This window comes from Balearica regulorum, chromosome 5 (genome assembly GCF_011004875.1).
Source record: "Balearica regulorum gibbericeps isolate bBalReg1 chromosome 5, bBalReg1.pri, whole genome shotgun sequence".
Lineage (NCBI taxonomy): Eukaryota > Metazoa > Chordata > Aves > Gruiformes > Gruidae > Balearica > Balearica regulorum.
Window position 1 is genome coordinate 37,537,083 of NC_046188.1, and position 14,646 is coordinate 37,551,728.

The window sequence follows — 14,646 nt, forward strand, 5'->3', positions numbered from 1 at the left end:
GATCACTAACTTCCCAAACAAATTGATACCAAATTTTAAAAAGAAAAGGAACACCTTTGAGTTTGAATTGATATGGTTTTGCAGGAATTTCACTGTTATCAGTCTCTTAGTTTGATTTGTCTTAGTATTGGGAAAAGGTTTGCCAAAACAACCTTGCAGGACTGATCCTCCCTGCAACACCGAAGAGAGAACATGCTTCTACAGTGCTGCCCTGTGCACATATTTAAGCAGTGACATTAAGGACTGGGTTGTTACCCAAGATGTGTGAAATTAGCTTGAATATAGTTTCATGGGTCTGTGATTTTGTTTGGACAATCTCAAATACTATTTTTCTGTATTAGGCAAAACCAAAGGGGGATGTGTCATGCTGTGGTCTCAGCACAAAAATGACTTCTTGCATTTTTCTGAGTTCATTTTCCGTCTTGAGTCCTGACTTTCAAAGAGGTTTGTAGTGATTCATCTTTCTAAGGAAAGTGCACTCCAATTTAAGCAAGTTAGGTGGGTAAATAGAAATTTATCATTTTCAAATGTGACATAACTGCCGATTTTATTGGGGAAATACTGACTAAGTGTATTTCCTAGTGAAATGGTTTAGAAGAACTAGGACACAGAGGGTGAGACAATGCCACTGAAATTCCAGAATACCTTGAGCCACAAGATTATTTTTTCCCCCAAATATTGAAGAGAAGAAACTTGGCTGATTTATGTCCCCTCTGCTCTTCTTTCCTCTGGGTAATATCAGACCAGACATGTTTGAAAAACAATCATGCACACGCATGTTTGGTTTTTGGGTTTGTTTTTAAACTTCAGAACATAGTGCACCATTGTGCACTTTGTATAGGTTGCTTTTTTTTAGGAAAAATTGCTTCAGAATATCTTAGTTTATAAAAATGTATTGAACATTGTAAGTGGAAGAATGTTAATGTTTAAAGCTCTTACCATCTAACTTTGCAGGTTTAGGAGACAGACAAAATATACCCAAGCAATTTTCCTTTGCATAAAAATATTGCACTGTAGTAGAGGTATATTGATATATTACAAATCTCAAAAGCTGGACAGTAAAACTTCCGCTTTCAGTCCGACCAGACTAAAAGATGTTGACGATTAAAACAGTCACTGGTACAGCAGAAAAATACTACCCAGCATTCAGACTGGTGTGCTTAGCTGTACCGGGCTTATTTTGTGTGTTTTTTGCATTTTAAGGGAGGCTGACGCTACTGATGGTTTTGAAATATTATAAATATTTCTGGTAGAAATAGATGACTGGCTAAATTGCAGGTTAGGCTGAAAAGGGTGCGAATGCAATTTAGTATATGAAAATGTCTAAAATGTAATGTTAATATATACCTACAGCTTGCAGTACGTATAATTCGCAGCTGTTCCTTCTCACTTGTTCTTTCATACATTTCTGAGCCCTGGGTCACAGGGAAGTGAAACTGATGGTGACTTGAGAGGCTGTTTGTTTCAGCAGCTGGGTGTTTTGTGTTCTGGATGATTTCTACTTTTTTTTACAGCCACTACAGCTATAGAGGATGATAACTCAATTTTGTTCATAAGAAAACTTTGAAATCACCAGGGGTACGGTGTTCACTAAATGGGCCTTAGTTGCACTAAATTATGCTGTCAGTGCCTAGTTTGTTTCTGCTTTCTTAATAGCCTTTCCTCATTTTGCAGAAATTATTGGTATATTGGTTTGATTGTCAAGCTTCTGTTCAATATCAGTTACTACCCTAATACTCTACAGACCTGTTAAATTGCCTTGGGCAAATTGGGGGATGGAGGTATATATCCAAATTCCCTGTTAGCCTGTACTCAAAATCTGCTGACTGTTATATACACTGAAATAAAGCTACATGATTATCTAAGGATAGCCATTATAGGTAAGTATAAAAATCCCCTCTGTGTCTTGAATGTGTTTGGTGAAAGGCAGCAGCTACCATAACACAGCAAGATGAGAAAACAGCCCTAACAAGCATTCTGTAAAGCGTAGTGTGATCTCTAACATCACTGTAGGCTAGAAAAGATTTGCTCCGCTTCTTCGATGATGATAGAGAATGTTGAGTGTAAAACAACATAAGCTGTGCGATGCTGTCTGGTGGTGGTGTTAGTAGTTATCCACCTGTGAAGGTTAAATGAATAAACAAGGGAGAGCAAATATTCCTGTAGTCCTCTCTTGCTTGCCTAAAAAGTGAACAGACAGGCTCCAGTGCTGCAGGGCAGGCAAGGAAGGCAAGGTTTGCAGGGGAACTGAACAGCAGAGTGTTGATGGAATTGCTAGCACATCCTAAAACTGCTTTCTGCTGCTTCCACAAGGCACCAAGGAGCAATCTGAACTAACACTGTCCTCCCTCTAAAAATGTTGGCATAGGGTCACGGTGTGGGATAACGTGGAGCTAGGGAGAGTGTTTTAAAAACTGTTCAGCAAAGCTGTAAATTACAGTAGCCCATTGAGCTGTTCCAGTTTGCATCCAAGATCCAATGAGTCTCCTGTGACCCACTGCCTTGAAGGCTTGAAGGAATTAATTGAAGGAATCTGAGGAATTAATGGAATTAATGACATTGAGAGTTGTGCCTTATATGTTATACCTTGCCAGACCTGCATGCGTGTATTACTATAAACGGTCTTTCTGATGGGCTTGTCAAAACATCAAAATCAAATAAAAATGCTGGTACACTAATGATCAGCTTGAAATATGCCGTGAGCCCTAAATAGGCCTTTGTTAGGAGTATTTCATTAGTTTAGTTCATATTCCTATTTAGTTGTGAGGAAAAAACTAAATATAGACAGGTGTAGAAAACCTAAATAAAATAAACAACAAATATGGAAAGAATTATAATATATAATTTGCTGGATAGATATTAGATTGTCCTGAGGTGTCCTAGATTGCTCAGGTAAGTATAAGCCCTTCCAACTCTCCTCTTGAAGTCAGGGTTTAGGAGTGGTAGTAAAGATTTGTGGTATCTTTAGCCAGTTTGCTTAGTGTCTGAGCATCTGTCTACAATGGGGGTAACAATGCATTTAATCCATCAGAGGATTTAGTGAGATTTAATGTCACAGAATTTGTGTAGGTCTCGGTAATTTTGAAGAGCTGGACAAAGCAGGGTAGGTGCATGGCAGAAGGTCTGAACTCAGCGAGTGAAAGGAAGGAGCCTTCAGTCTGCTTTCTGGTCTGCTAATGAAAGCTGACAAGTGCCAATAAACCAAACGAGGTTTTTCATTGAGAAAAAAGTGAGCATAAATTTTGACTTCCTTGCAATCCTGTTAAAGAGTAGGAGACGTACTCAGCTCTCCTCTCGGCTTGGGGCATGCCAGAGCAGAACTGACATTCTGTACTACTTTGCTGATGGTCCAGACAACCCAATTTCTTCCCCATCCTTCAAAAACAAACAATTAAACCAACCAAAAGCCCTGTTACTGAGAACAGCACACGATCCAAGAGCGAACTGTGAATTCATCATTTTATTTATTCTTTTACAAGACAATTTGGCATTCATCAGAAAACTCCCTTTTTAAGCGGTGGTGTTTGCCGCTTCCAGAGTGCAGCAGGTCTTAGCTGTAGAAGTTGCCTGTGGATTACAGCGATTTCCTGTGAAGTGCTCTGCAGCCTGTATCAGACCAGTCCCTTACCGGTCTTAGCATGGCTAGCTACTCACAGGAGTAAGCTTGATTCAGAAAGCCATCGTTATGCAGGGGCTGGAGGAGAGGGAAGGTCTGCTGGAAACGAACCTGGAGCTCTGGGCGACTGGCAGGGTATGAAGGTGGGTGGCAGTCCCTCGGGGGTGGGGGGGGTGTCTTATGCAGGTCTCTCTGCAAACAGGTCTGTGCAGGCTGCTGGATGTGAAGGCCTTCCAGGCACACAAACCTTTCTTGCTGAGCAGCACAGCGCGAGGGTGCTGCGGCGTGGATTTTGAAGGTTAGGTTTGTGTTGGCTGCGTTCCTTCCTCACAGAGGAAGAAAGGGTAAAGACCTCAAGCTATTGCTGGGTGGTAGCTATTTCAACTTGAAGACGTGTAGCTGCCTGAGAACAGCGTGCTTTTGTTTTGTTTTGTTTCTTTTTTTCTTCTGGTGGAAATTTTATTAATTCATTGTGATTATTTTTAAGCAGTTGGCAGATGTGAATAGACGCTTTACTTCTCCAGAAGGCTTATGGAATAGAATTGCATAACTTTGTACTTTTCCTATGCAAAACAGAATAAATTGGATGTAAATACAGTGGCCAGACTCTGAAAGATTCCTTGGTTTCTTCCGACTCCTATTTATACCCAGTGAAATCCAATGACTATAAAATGACCTCTGCTGCTATGAATTGCCTCACTCAGAGAGGAAAGAGGAGAAGCTTGGGCAGAGATACCATGGCAAAATGGGAGCTGGAAGTCCTGTCCTAGGAGCTCTAATAAGGTTGCAGCTAGCAGCAATGTCTCCTGAGCAACAGGTCTCTAATCAGCTTTCTTTTAAAAGGTGCTTTTGAGCCTTCCAGAGAATCATTACTTTCTTGTTTCCATGCTGTTAGACTGTTTAATTACCCCCTTTTTTTCTTCCCCTGGATGTGATGAAAATAGGTACAGATTAAATTCCTCTGAGGCAAGGCCAGCACTTGTTGCTAGATTGCTTATAGGATTAGGAAGTGTTTCTCAATAGGTTTCCAGTGGTTTGTGTGCATATGTCTGTTATTCAGGGAACTGGGCCAAATTTTGGTGACATTGGTTGAGATCTGAATTCTAACGGCTTTCAGCACAGAGGTCGCCTCTTTGCCTTTAGTCAAGGGTAGTGGCTGTGCCTTTGCATCTGAAAAAGTCCCTCTCCTTCCCTCTAAGGTGAGCATTGCCATTACAGCCTATGCCTCGGTCATTTATAAACAAGATGGCTGTAAGAGATACTTTTCCTTTCAACTGATTTGGATTAGCAACGATTGTTAAATGTGGGTGCTTGCCTGTTGCTTGTGCCTGCAATGAAGGAGTTTTGTGCTTTCTTTGTTAGCTATGACCATTTTAGTACAACATGTAAAATTACTTCTGAATATCTTAGGCCTTGATTAAACACCAGAAATGGCATTTGACTTTGAACATGGGAATGTAACTTATTCTAAGGCTTTTTGCTTGTGATGGCTGGGCTCTGTAGAGTACTTGACATTATTTTCATTCCTCCTCACAGAAACCTGAGATGCTGGGGCTGGTGGCTGCTCAGCTTGGGAGTACAGGACACTACTGGTTCGAGTACTGGGTGGGTGTGGTGATTTGCTTGGATTTGAGAAGACAAACTGTTGGGGTTTCTCTTCTCTATTTGGTTTGTATGAGCCAAAATAGTTTACATTTTCTAAGAATGAAGATACGGGTATATATTTAATTTCCTATCATAGTAATAGTTATGATATAAATATGTTTATTTTGTTCCTGGAGCCCAGAACTGTCTTGATTGTGCAGAGGCTTTTCAGGGGAGAAGCTGGCGTTCCTGTGAGGTGAGCCCCTGCGGAGCAGCGCTGCAGTAGCCAGCTTCAAGCGCCCGGCAGCTGTGGGCACTTGAAATTCTCACTTTAAATCTCTTGTTTTGTTTAGGACCTCTCAGTATTGCAGTTCAGACTTTTCCTTTTTCTGTCTGGAACTCCCTGATTTCACTGAAAGTGCTCAGTTTTAAGGAAGTTTTCTTTCTTCCTTGCAAATATTAGGTACAAGTCCTGCTGAGGTCGCTGACCACTTTTGACAGCTTTTGTGGCAAATGGCTACTGATGCTGAAGAACAATCTCCCTGAAGAAACAGGAGCTGAAGAAAAACCTAATTCAGTGTGTACCTTAGATGAAGATCACAGATACCCTGTTACTATGACAGACTGTGGTAATTTAGGGTTCTTCCTTGAGCAGACCAATGCCAGTCTTGAGGAGCTGTAACAGATTCCCAAGGAGAAGGCTGTGGTTCTCACAGCTGTTTGAAGCACACTGCTTCACCCCAGTTTTCTCCGTGTTCCCTTTTTCTGTTTCCAGGATTGCTGCCTGGCCCATCTGGCTTTGTGGCATTGCTTGGTGTGCTTTCCTCTTGTTAGTGCATCAACAATAGTCACCATTGTTTCGACTCATTACTGACCGCTTGAATGCCTCATGAAAATCTCTGTCCTTCAGCAAAAGGGAGAGCTGCCTTCTCAGGGACCAGCTGACTGGTATGAAGAATGGCTGGGGATCAGTAAAACTGCTTTTACTTCTCCTCCAGCATGCTGAGTCAGCATCCCAGCCCCGCTGACTGTCACTTGTACTTGGTGCTCTCTAGTGACATTGCTTGAGTACAGTGAAAACCACAAAATACATGGACTAATAAGGGCGGAGTAATTTGGGATTATTGCAAGTGTCCTCGTGCTTGCTCTCCCTGCTCAATAGGAAGCCTTTAATAAGAGTTTTCCTAAATAGTGTTGCATGCAAAATGGGGAATTCTGCTCCGTTCTTATAACAAACAGCCATTTCATGAGATAGTGGGGTTTTTTTCACCTCTTGGTACATTCCAGAAGACTTTATACCTTTGCTGGTTACTGATTGATAGTTCTGTGCTGAGCTCCCTTTAATTTTGCAATAAACTAACAAGGAGGCAGAGACCACAAGTTTACAGAAAATGACTTATTTACTCAACTGGATTTACAAGGATGACAAAGTCAGATTTAGTAGTTTCAGTGTGGTCCTAGGAAGGGCAAGAGGAGTACTTGAAAAATTGTACTGTATAAATAACCAAACAAAAAATAGTTTGCTTATTATTCTGTGTGAAGCAGTCATATTTCAGTTTTTAGGCCAACTCTCTCCCAGGACCTGGAGGGGCTTTCCACATATGCAGGAACTGTGCTGTTCCCAACAAATGGAGGTGCTGGGAGTTTAGGCACCTTAAATAAGTATTTTTACTTTTCTAATGTGCTTCCAGAAAACTGGTATCTGCTGAAGTCACATCAGTGGAAGGAGATTCTATTTTCATAACAACATGTAAAGATTTCAAGAGAATATAAACAGTGGTGGTGACTTCTGGATTAATCTTAGAAGTAACAATGACCTGTCTAGAACATAAATGCTCTTTTCCTTGAGAATTTCTTGTTTCCATTTTGTTCCAGGTATCAGCACCTATAAAAATTGGGAAAGTGATCAGAAGAGCAGGCATTTCTTTTAAGGTGTCTAAAATTAGGAACTTGAAAATGTCTTCCCACTGTCTCATTGTGTTTATCTCCAGGTTTTCTAACTGTAAAGAAGAAGATTTTTCTTGCTGTTGTAACACTTCTAATGGTTAGAACGGGTTATTTTACAATCTAAAGTTGCTATGCTGAAGTAAAAATCTTCATAAGATTGGGAAATTGTGTGGTCAGTCAATTGTGTGGTATTTTAAGTAATAGACTTTTTCCCAGAAATTATTTTGAAATTTGAAGCTTGAGTGAATTTCTACAGTGTTTGTAATTGTGAGAATGGGAAGGCTGAGGACTGTAGATTTTCACTTGTTAAATAGCTAACTTAACCAGTTGCAAGTGAGTAAGCTGAAAGGTTCATTGAACTCCATAGGAGACTGCATGGAGCAAGTTTCCAGCATTACTGAGCTGTCTAGCTGACCTTTTCATCTTTTTTTTCTCTTCTTTTAGCAGTGGAGGATGTTTTCTATTCATGCACAGTCACTAGCTGAAGAAGGCCTGCGCTCTTTGTTCATAACGAAGTAGAAACAGAAAGCAGTAACACAATCTCCTTACCTGTTGCACATGTCAAGACACAGTTGTGTGTGGAGAGGTGTAATGTTTTTGTAACTCTTAGTGCCTTAGTGGTAATGAAAGTAGCTCTGGTAACAAAAATATTGTGTTGATGCTTGAAACAGGAGCTCATCTTTAAAATACCGGCTATTTTATAAAATACTACGTATTGTAATATGTTAACATTAAATATCATGTCAACATTCTCACTGTTGAGTCTTCTGCTGGAAACTCATGACTGGCATTGAACCTCTTAAGTGGAAGCTATGCTTGTCTGGTAATATTGTCCAGTGTCTGTCAAAAGAAACCACAACAGAGGTGACTTTTCCTTACCTACTTAGACTGAGGACTTGGCAGGTCTCCTGTACTAAATGGGGTAAATCTGATCTGTACTTTAATGGCAGATCTCCAATGAAAAGTTGAGGAAGTGCTATTGCTAATTCAGTGCAAGGCACTCTTTCTAGTAAGTCTGCTTGGATTTGTGACCCCAGCCTGTTTCCAGGCACTGTTTAGCAGCAAGAGGTGGTTTCTTTCAAGCGTGGCACCTAGCAGATCAAAGGGAGATACTCCAACCTTCTTCATAATGTTGGTGATTTGTAAGATATGGGATCATTAAGACCAGAACTAGCATTATATTTTGTGCACACACATATGAAACAATGTGTGAGACTCAGCTGATTCTGTCCATGCACAAATGTGATTACTCATCAGAAAATCACACAGCTGTTTCACTCCATACCTCCGTTGTCTACCTGTGTATTCTCTCTATGTCACACTCAGGCTCAACAGTTCCCTCAGACACCTATTTGCAACTCTCTGAATAGGTTGAACCATTTCAAAGGACAGCGGAATGGAGTGTAAGCACATCTTTCCGGTTGGTGAAGGGGACTTTGGGGAAAAGTTAATACATTCTTGGGATGTGACACTGGAATTGTGTGGTATCAACATTAAGGGCTTCAAGTTGAATGTCTGTAGGACTGAGGACTGCTGAAAACATGTTTGAATGCCACTGTTCACTGCCAAAGTATTCGTGACCAAAGTTTTACTCTGGGAAAAATAAAAGAAGTCTTAGTACTTTCCAGTAAGAGCATGTGATTAAGTTTTGAAGATAGAAGTATGTATTCAGATGAATTCTCTAAATCTGAGTGCCTTAACATTTTTCTTTGGAGCAGGAGCTGAGTAAGGGCCAGCTTTTTTCCTTTTGTTAGCAACCTGTAGCTTGTTTGAGCCCGTGAGAGTTTGGAGCACTCTGCAGACTTGCAGAGTGAGGTTCAACCTGTATTACGGTAGGTGCACAAAGATGAGCATCAGTTATTTGATAGTAGAAGTATCTGTACCCGATGGAAGAATTTTGCAGTAAGTGAGGCTGCAGAAGTGTGACAGGGAACTTGACACCACATTTAGTGCTTAGCTAACAGCCTCTTGGCTTGTACTTATGGGAGAACCGAATCTCTGTGTTGGCTCTGCAGGCTTGCAGAAATAAAGAATGATTTTCAGTTAATTCCAAAATAAGCATTCTGTACATGCATATGGCTTCGTCTCAGAGGAAGTGTGCTTATTCAAGATAGTATTTAAACATGTATTTAAGCAAATGTTTAACTATCAGTGAAGTCATGGAACTAAGAATATACTTAATTCCCATCCTCAGAGCAATCCAGAAAGGAACATTTACTTGGGTAGGACTCTGCATTTTTTAAAGTCACTTTTTGAACAGTATAACAGGGTGTCTAGAGTATTGCTAGTATTGAATAGTTTTTGAACGATGCATCAGAAATTGAAATCTAAATTCAGAACTGTAGCTTGAGTTAAATGTAAAGGGTGAAAAAGGTTTGTGGTCTTACAGCTAACAGTGCTGTGGAGTTCCTGGTTAAAGAGGAGGCCAAAAAAATTGAAAGATAAAAAAAAATGCAGTTGCATTATTCTTTTCATTCATTTTTCTTTTGATTTTTGAAACCTTTATAGTTAGTTTCCTTTGGAAGAGAGCAATATGAAATATGGTGGGATTAGGTCTTTTTTTCTTCTTTAAAAAAGATCCTTAAGCACGGTAGCTTTTCTTTAAAATGTGGTGCATAAATAATAAAATACATGATGGCACAGTACAAAGATTATCTTGGCAGAGGTCTGGGATGACTGCATTGCTTACAGAGCTTTTGACACTTGTGAATAATGTGATCATTGCAAAAGTGTGCCAATGAAAACTTCATACCCCACCAGTATGTGTGTGTGTAGAAGTTCGTTAGCGTGTTCATTCTGTTCCAGCACATTTCCTAGTGCCTGATTGAAGAAAAGCTTCAGTGTTGTGCCATATTGTTGGTGTTATCTTATGCCTGGTTGCCAGAAGAGCCTCAAAGGACAAGTGAGGCTGTGGGTTTTGTGACACTGTGAAAACGAAGTGCAAACAGCATTAAGAAGGAAGGGTCTGGCATTCTGTTCCTTGTCCCTCCTGACTCTTGGCTGCCCACTCCTTTCATTTGCCTTGAACCAGGTTTGACGTTCATCCTATCACAAGGACGAACTCACTCACTAAAATGGAAGATAAGTACCCGTGAAAGAAGAAGGGTAAAAGTGACTTTTTCCTTCTTTGTTATTAAATTGAATCTTTCCTTGTAATCTGATGAACAAGACAGTCAGCAGTGCCTCCAAGGGGTTGTGTGTGCCAGGCCTTTTCCTGTCTGCTTTTGGGTGCTTAAAGGGGCATGTAGCAACTCTGGGGGAAGCAGCAGAGGGTGTGATGCGTTTCTTGCGTGTTTACTCTTGGCAGTATTGCAAGTTGTACCTTAAGAACCTCAGTGTAGGTGCAAGACCAAACAAAGCTGTTATCTACCATGTCTGTGTTCACTGCAGGTGTCATAAATGCCCAGTCCCAAAAGGTGCAACCTATGGTTAAGCTGGGCAGGGTGGTTGTAGCCAGCTGAAATTTGTCCAGAGCTCACAGTCAGTAGCAGAAGAGCGTGAGGGACATGACTGTGGGGCTCTGAAGGTCTTGAACTCCTATTGAGTAGATGAAGATTTGACTTAAGAAAACTTTTCAATTTAGTCCTCTTGATACAGTCCATAAAACTCTCGGGCACCACCATGCCTGTCTACAAGCACAGAGATGGGTGGACTGACATAAGCAGGGAGGAAGAGTTGCGGTCTTGGTAAAGGTCGCAGACACCATCACATTGTTGGTAGCTCACGTCATGCTGCCTGGAGAAGATGCAGTGCCCCGCAGCACCACCGCTGCGGTTACAACTCTGTGATCTGATACAGCTTCTGTGGGATCTTGAAATAGAAAATGAAGAGTGTGTCATAGCATACTACTGAAAGTGTTAGAAAGCAGGAGGAAGCCGTGATCAGAGGAAGGGAAGAGCAGAGAAATTCCTCTTCCTTTTAGCAGTGACAAGCTGTTAATTTATTCCAGTAGCATCATGAAACTGCATCCACAGAGTGCCGTGTAGGATTCCTTTCTCCCTTCCTTCTGTGTCAAATACAGTTGAAGACAGGCCATTAATTTCAAAGAGAGTTTGTTTGGAGTGCAGTCTGTTCCCAGTGCAAGTAGAAGGATCATTTTGGTTCTTTTAGGAAAAAAAAGTAATTTCTGAAGTTTTTGTCAGTCTGCAAAGTAGAGACCAATTGTAATTGCGGAAACTGCAGCTGCTTAGAGATCCAAAGCATTAGGAGATAATTGTGTTTATAGCTATGCTTTTCTCTCTGTGGTGTTCACAGTGTTTGCCTTAATGCTTTCTGTTATAGAAAAAAGTACACGTTCAAAGGTGCAAGAAACTGTTCATCTCTTGGAAGCAAGACCAGCTCAGGCTGTCAGGGGAGAGCACTGTGTGGGTACTATAGTCTGTTATTTATCAGAATCTTGTGATCCTGAAAAATACTGAAAAATCCTCTTGTGTAGAGATAGCCCTGTGAAATTTAGTACTTTGTGTTTCAGATCAGTGGGGATGTATCCCTACAGCACCTTTCTCCAGGGCACTGTGTTTCAGCCAAAGAAAGGAAGTGTATGAGCTGTGTGGAAAATAGGATTTCCTATTTGCCTGTGAAGAAAATGATGCTTTTTGCAAGCAGCATCAAATTGTTCATTGAAGAATGTAGCTCTTCAGAACAGTAGTTTAATTTTAAGCATCTGTATATATCAGCATACTATTGTTTAGCATTTCATCTTTTTAACAATATCCCTTTTCCTGTACTACTTGCAATTATCTCTTTCAGTTTCTGCAGGTAGTTCAAAATTTTCTGAGTGTTTAATTTGCTGAAGGTCAGAGTAGAGGATTGCCTGGATGTTGCACCTGGAGGATTCCGGTCCTCTCCTGGGCTGCTCTCTGCCTTCCAGTAGCTATAAAAATTCATTTCCCTTCCCCCTCTCCCTGTCTGTTTGCAGGTTATCTTGACAAATCAGATTACCACATCGCTGAGCAATGGCCTTGCGATCCAGGCAGACCTGGTGTCTCCAGCTGATGATTTGTCCCTGTCTGAAGGTAAGAGATCCCTTCTGTCAGAACTGAAACCCTACACTAACACAAATCCACATTGTAACTTGCAGGCTTCTGTTGATATACAGGGGTCTGTGAGAGTTGGGTTATCAAGCCTAACATAAAACAGTCAGGGAACAAAATTATTTTTTCAGTTTCTTTGAAAATCCATGTATTAAAAAAAGTAAGTGCATTGATTTAAAGCATCTGACACTTTCTAAGGGCTGGGAATGAATTTTCAAGCCATGTTCAGTTCTGTAATATGTTCCTTAGCATTATACTTTACTCACATGCATTTAGAGCATTATTTTTCTCCTTCTTATGAAGCTGCTGCTAGCTATTACACAGGCTGGGCTACAAATTTGATCTTATCTAATGATTATCAGTGATTCCAGAGAGAAACAGCCAGTCACAAATGAAGGAGAGCAAATGCTCAGTCCTGTGCTTTGAGTTATACTTGTCTGCTTTTCAAATACAGTGCCTCAAAATGCAGCTCTTAATATTGTGTGAATGTAATATGAGGTTTTGCATTGTCCTGGTTTTTACTGGGATAGAATTAATTTTCTTCGTAGCAACAGGTATAGTGCTGTGGTTTGGATTTAGCATGAGAATAATGTTGATAATACACTGATTTTTTTAGTTGTTGCCAAGCAGTCAAGAACTTGTCAGCTTCTCATACTGCCCTGCCAGCAAGGAGGCGGGGGCACCCAAGAAGCTGGGAGAGGACATGGCCAGGACAGCTGACCCAAACTGGCCAAAGGGATATTCCATACCATATGATGTATAACTTGGGGAAAGCTGGCTGGGGGTTTAGACTGCGGCTTGGGAACTAGCTGGGCATTGGTGGTCTGCGGGTGATGAGCAGTTGTGCTGTGTATCACTTGTTTTCTATATTCTTTATTATTCTCTTCCTTTTCTGTCATATTAAACTATCTTTATTTCAACCCACAAGTTTCACTTTTTTTTCCCTATTCTCCCTCATCCCACTGTGGGGGGAGTGAGCAAACAGCTGTGTGGTTGTTTTAACTGCCTGTCAGGTTAAACCACAAGCTGTGTGATGATGTATACTACTTTACATCTTCATGTTTCTTTTCTGTGCGCAGAATTAGAGGCAAGCACACGTTGTGGGGTAATAGTGAGGACTTACTGTGCTAAGAAATAAAAATAATTCTGAAGGTTTGCAAAGTAATATAATCATTTCAGCTTTCCCCACTTGCAAAGAACAGTCAGAATACCCTCAGTCACGGACAGCTGCAGAGAAGTTTGCTATTTAGAGTTCAGTTAATGCATACACCCAAATGTATGATGTAAAGCAATGCTCATCTTTCCTGCAAAGGCATGATAATTGCATATAGACTTCCTAAATTGTATAATACGGATTTTTCCCCTCTTTCTCTCCTTATTGCACTTTCTGGTGGTTCTGATCAGCTGATCTTTGTTCTGGTTGATCACAAGCAGCCCTCTCAAGCTTGTCTGACTTAACACAAGAACAACTTGGTGGCAAAACCAACTAAGCAGTGGTTAAAACTGACATTATTTCTGCAACTCATTGCAATGGGCAAGAGAAAGAGGTTGAAGATAGATTAAAGAGAATGTCAAAGAGTAGCAGAAAACCTCAGCGTAATGCCTTAACATTGATTGATGTGTTTACTTCATAATTTTGTCAATAGAAGCTTGGACAAAGCATGGCCTATTAAATCACTTTGGAATTGTGCTTGTGGCTTTTGTTGGCTCCATCCATTGCCAAAGTATCTCTGAAGTCCATTGCCTGAATATTGCTCCCTACCTCCGTCAGAAAGAGTTGAGATTTGGTAACTAGATTTGGAAGAGGAAAGCATCATTTTTCATCTTTATGATTTCCTTCTTGGCACGAAGTTGTTGCACATTGTCTCATTAAATGCTCCTGATTGCAATACTTGTGCTTTTCTTTGTCCTTTGGAATTGCTCTGTATGAGCTTCCTCTGAAAAGAAAGGCATAGCTGTCTCTGAAGTAGAAGTAATAACAAAATACGTTCTCAGTAAAACATATTTTGTTCTTGTGGTTAAAATATTTGAAGAGTCTTTGGAAAAAGCATGGAATAGTTGTAATCTTTCTAAATTTTCCTGCAAATATGAAAGATTCTCAGTGTTTTGTATGAGCCATAGTTCAACAGTATTCTGAAATCAAGACTATGTAAGAGATGGTATGATGATTTTTGTTTATTAATGAAGCTATCATGTTGTGTCTAAACTCTCTACAACCATTATTTTTCACCTTTTAACCGAAGAATGAGTTAAATGTGTTAGTGCTCTGTCCGTGTGGTGTTTTCCTTTGTTTCTCTCATTCCTTGTTTTTAATTAAGGGTCTGAAGTGGTAAAATGTGCCAGCATGACACTTGTTGAAAATGGAAACCTTTGTTTAGCCTCACAACAAGAACAGCACAGACAGCAGCAGCGCAAGCTCCTTCGGTAATTCAACTTTTATCAAGTGATGCAGAGGTGATAAACTTC

At 40.5% G+C, this 14,646-nt stretch overlaps 1 protein-coding gene across 2 annotated transcripts in view; it reads left to right on the plus strand.

The window, feature by feature from the left end:
- Window positions 1-14,646, plus strand: part of RAD51B (RAD51 paralog B) — a 469,034-nt gene that overhangs the window by 208,121 nt on the left and 246,267 nt on the right. For both annotated transcript variants that reach the window (XM_075754197.1, XM_075754195.1), the window contains exon 8: window positions 12,066-12,162. In XM_075754197.1, the coding sequence (XP_075610312.1) occupies window positions 12,066-12,162 (97 nt within the window). The remainder of the gene's footprint in view (window positions 1-12,065; window positions 12,163-14,646) is intronic.